Source organism: Festucalex cinctus, chromosome 3 (genome assembly GCF_051991245.1).
Source record: "Festucalex cinctus isolate MCC-2025b chromosome 3, RoL_Fcin_1.0, whole genome shotgun sequence".
In the NCBI taxonomy this organism is placed as follows: Eukaryota; Metazoa; Chordata; class Actinopteri; order Syngnathiformes; family Syngnathidae; genus Festucalex; species Festucalex cinctus.
In genome coordinates, this window is record NC_135413.1 from 10,711,462 (window position 1) to 10,714,253 (window position 2,792).

Below are 2,792 nucleotides of genomic sequence, written 5' to 3' on the forward strand. Positions count from 1 at the left end.
CCCATATGACACATCGAACATTCCATGACTGCCAACCCAACATATATAAGAATTTGTCATTGTCAACCTCGGCATTAAACCTCGCGACTGCAAAGGTAACTTTTCATACTTGTCAAACTCAATTTCATGCGACTCTTTCAATGTTTACTGCATTCTTGGTTCAGAGGGACAAATGAAAATGAAATGCTGATTTTCATTGTTAAAAATATTCTACAGATGGCACTTGCTCTTCGCTCGTTGTTCCTCCTTTGTGGGATGAGTGGACTGTTGACTGGAGTCGTAAGTCAAAATCTCACCTGTCCTTTGATGAATTGATGTATTGTTTTTTGGGTTTTTTTTCAATGCTCAGTCTTATTTTAACCATGTTTTTCTTCTTCAAAGTGGTCTTTCCCATCAAAATTTACAAAAGGTTGGTTGCTGTGACTCATTAACACTTTTTCCGATGAACAACTTTTGTTGCCATTGACATCATATTTCTTTGTTTGTTTGCTTCCTTTTCTTATGAAAATACTAATACTAATAATAATGATAACAATAACAATAATGATGATAATAATAATAATAACAATAATATCAATAATAATAATAATGCTTAACAATTGTGCTACAGTTGTTACCTGCCCTGATGACTGGACTCAGGTGGACTGTCACTGTTACATTTACCAAGAGGAAGAGAGGACGTTTGCAGATGCCGAGGTATGGAAGACAATTTAGATGTTATTACAGTCACTGATCCATCTGGCTGGTGCTTGACCATTTTGGCCCCGACTCAACTGCCTGGCAGTTTTGAATGAGTCAAATTAACTTGTTTCCGCTCATTTTTGCCATCAGGCCATCTGCAACATTCTTGGTGGAAATCTGGTCTCCATCCACAATGACCTGGAAAATGCAGTTGTTCAACAACTGATTTTCGCGGGTGACAATGGTGATGATAAGGCCTGGATTGGACTCCATGATGCAATTGAGGTAAAACGACGACCAGTACAAATGTTCTGATTGAAGCATGAGTCTTGTGTTGAGCAGAAGTATTTTTGCCACGACCACATAAAAAGGAATGTAATACAGAGTTTATGGAAGCCCAAAAGTGTCAAAATTCAATAACTAAAAAGGCCTTTTTGAAATAACTATCCTTTTGATAAATATCAGACAATTATGTAATATGGCCATTATATTTTAAAATGAGGTGTTAGTATTATTATGAAAAGTGTTGTGCTATTCTTTAACATGTAACAAATATTTTATTTTGATTAAATATTTCATAATGATTATTTTAACAAGGTCATACTTTAAAAAAAAAAGACATTTAATTTATTTTCAAGGTTTTATGAGATAAGAAAACGTTGTTTTACAAAGTCAGTTTTTATTTCAGAATTTCCTTTTTTTTCTTTTTTTTCCTCTTTTTTTCTTTCTCTTTTTCTTTTCTTCTTTTCTCTTCTTTTTTTTCCTTTTTCTTCCTTTTTCCTGCAAGTGCTGCTGCTCATGTCTGTATAAGGGACTCAGTCAATCACGTAACTGGCTCCGCCTCATGTAATTTGATTGATGACTTGTCATTTGGCTGTAAAACGCCATATGTAAAAAAAGAGCATTGTGCAAAAGGACATTATGAAATAAAAACTGACTTTGTAAAACAACGTTTTCTTATCTTATAAAACCTTGAAAATAAATTAAATGTCATTATTTTTAAAAAGTATGACGTTGTTAAAATAATCATTATGAAATATTTAATCAAAATAAAATAATTTTTACATATTAAGGCACAGTATGAACACTTTTCATAATAATACTAACTTAGGACTTCATGACGGGAAAACACACTGGAACACATCATCAAGCTACACTTAGAATTTGACATTTGTTAAATATTGACAGGGAGGATTTTAGTTGTTCGTGAAATTTTCCCCCTTAGGAATAATGCATTTAACGCTCCAATCACCTGACCTTGTGCGCCACACTCCTACCTCAAACTCCAGTTTGACTCGGTGTCATAATGATACTGCATGATCCTAATGTTGAAACACAATTTATATGGATTAGGCTGTGACGAACAAACAGCAGATGCAAATCCAAGCAAATTATCGTTGTGTAACTCGCTGAAATGTCACTTTTTCTTCCAGGATGACGACGACTTCATCTGGACTGACGGCAGTGTTGAGAATTTTCTTAACTTTGTTGGAGCTATGGAGCCCAATGACGGTACCGGTGACTGTGTCGTGTTAGATGAGGATGGTAAGTGAAATCAGTGAATGACGTTTGATAAGAATACAATGCTATCATATGTAAACATTTATTTCTTACAGATGGAGGATGGTCAACTGCGGACTGCACAGACGAGGACGAATATGTTTGCATCAAGGAAGCACACAGTTTCATCCACTAATCGCTCATCTTGCTGTTATTCCATCTGTCAAAATGAAGTTCCATAATCATGACGACTCAATGAGACAATATCAAATCAATATGTTTTTATTTTTTGGTTTACTGAAACGTTGATTTTCTTCACTCTTCTTCAAGTGTAACATCAAAGAGCTTCTCTGTAGTAAATGAAGGGATCTGTCTGCATCAAAATGTTTGTCTTTATTTTCTTTTTTACACACTGCTTTTCAAACTTACTGAGTCGATTGCTTAAAACGTAATATTTTAAACAGTGGCGTCTCCGGCATGAAAAGTTGAGTGGGGCACAAAAATGGCACTTTACATCCACAAGCAGCCTACACAAAGCCTACACAATAAATTCAAGATCACAATCCGGTGGAAAAGTCATCTTTATTTATATAGCGCTGTCAAACAGCCTT

The 2,792-nt window shown here is 35.0% G+C and overlaps 1 protein-coding gene across 1 annotated transcript; it reads left to right on the forward strand.

Moving 5' to 3' along the window:
* LOC144016671 (snaclec CHH-B subunit beta-like) lies at positions 1-2,565 on the forward strand. The gene is made up of 7 exons (XM_077518003.1): positions 1-95; positions 217-279; positions 382-409; positions 611-696; positions 832-966; positions 2,115-2,226; positions 2,298-2,565. Exons 1-7 carry the CDS (start codon positions 6-8, stop codon positions 2,375-2,377), a joined length of 594 nt encoding a protein of 197 aa, XP_077374129.1. The 5' UTR covers positions 1-5; the 3' UTR covers positions 2,378-2,565.
* Positions 2,566-2,792: the final 227 nt, after the last annotated feature.

Excerpts from the sequence above, each read along its gene's own strand:
- LOC144016671 (XM_077518003.1), top strand. The coding sequence starts at position 6 with ATGACACATCGAACATTCCATGACTGCCAACCCAACATATATAAGAAT. Across the intron at positions 96-216 it reads TAAACCTCGCGACTGCAAAG|ATGGCACTTGCTCTTCGCTC; the intron begins GTAACTTTTCAT and ends AATATTCTACAG. Across the intron at positions 967-2,114 it reads GACTCCATGATGCAATTGAG|GATGACGACGACTTCATCTG; the intron begins GTAAAACGACGA and ends TTTTTCTTCCAG.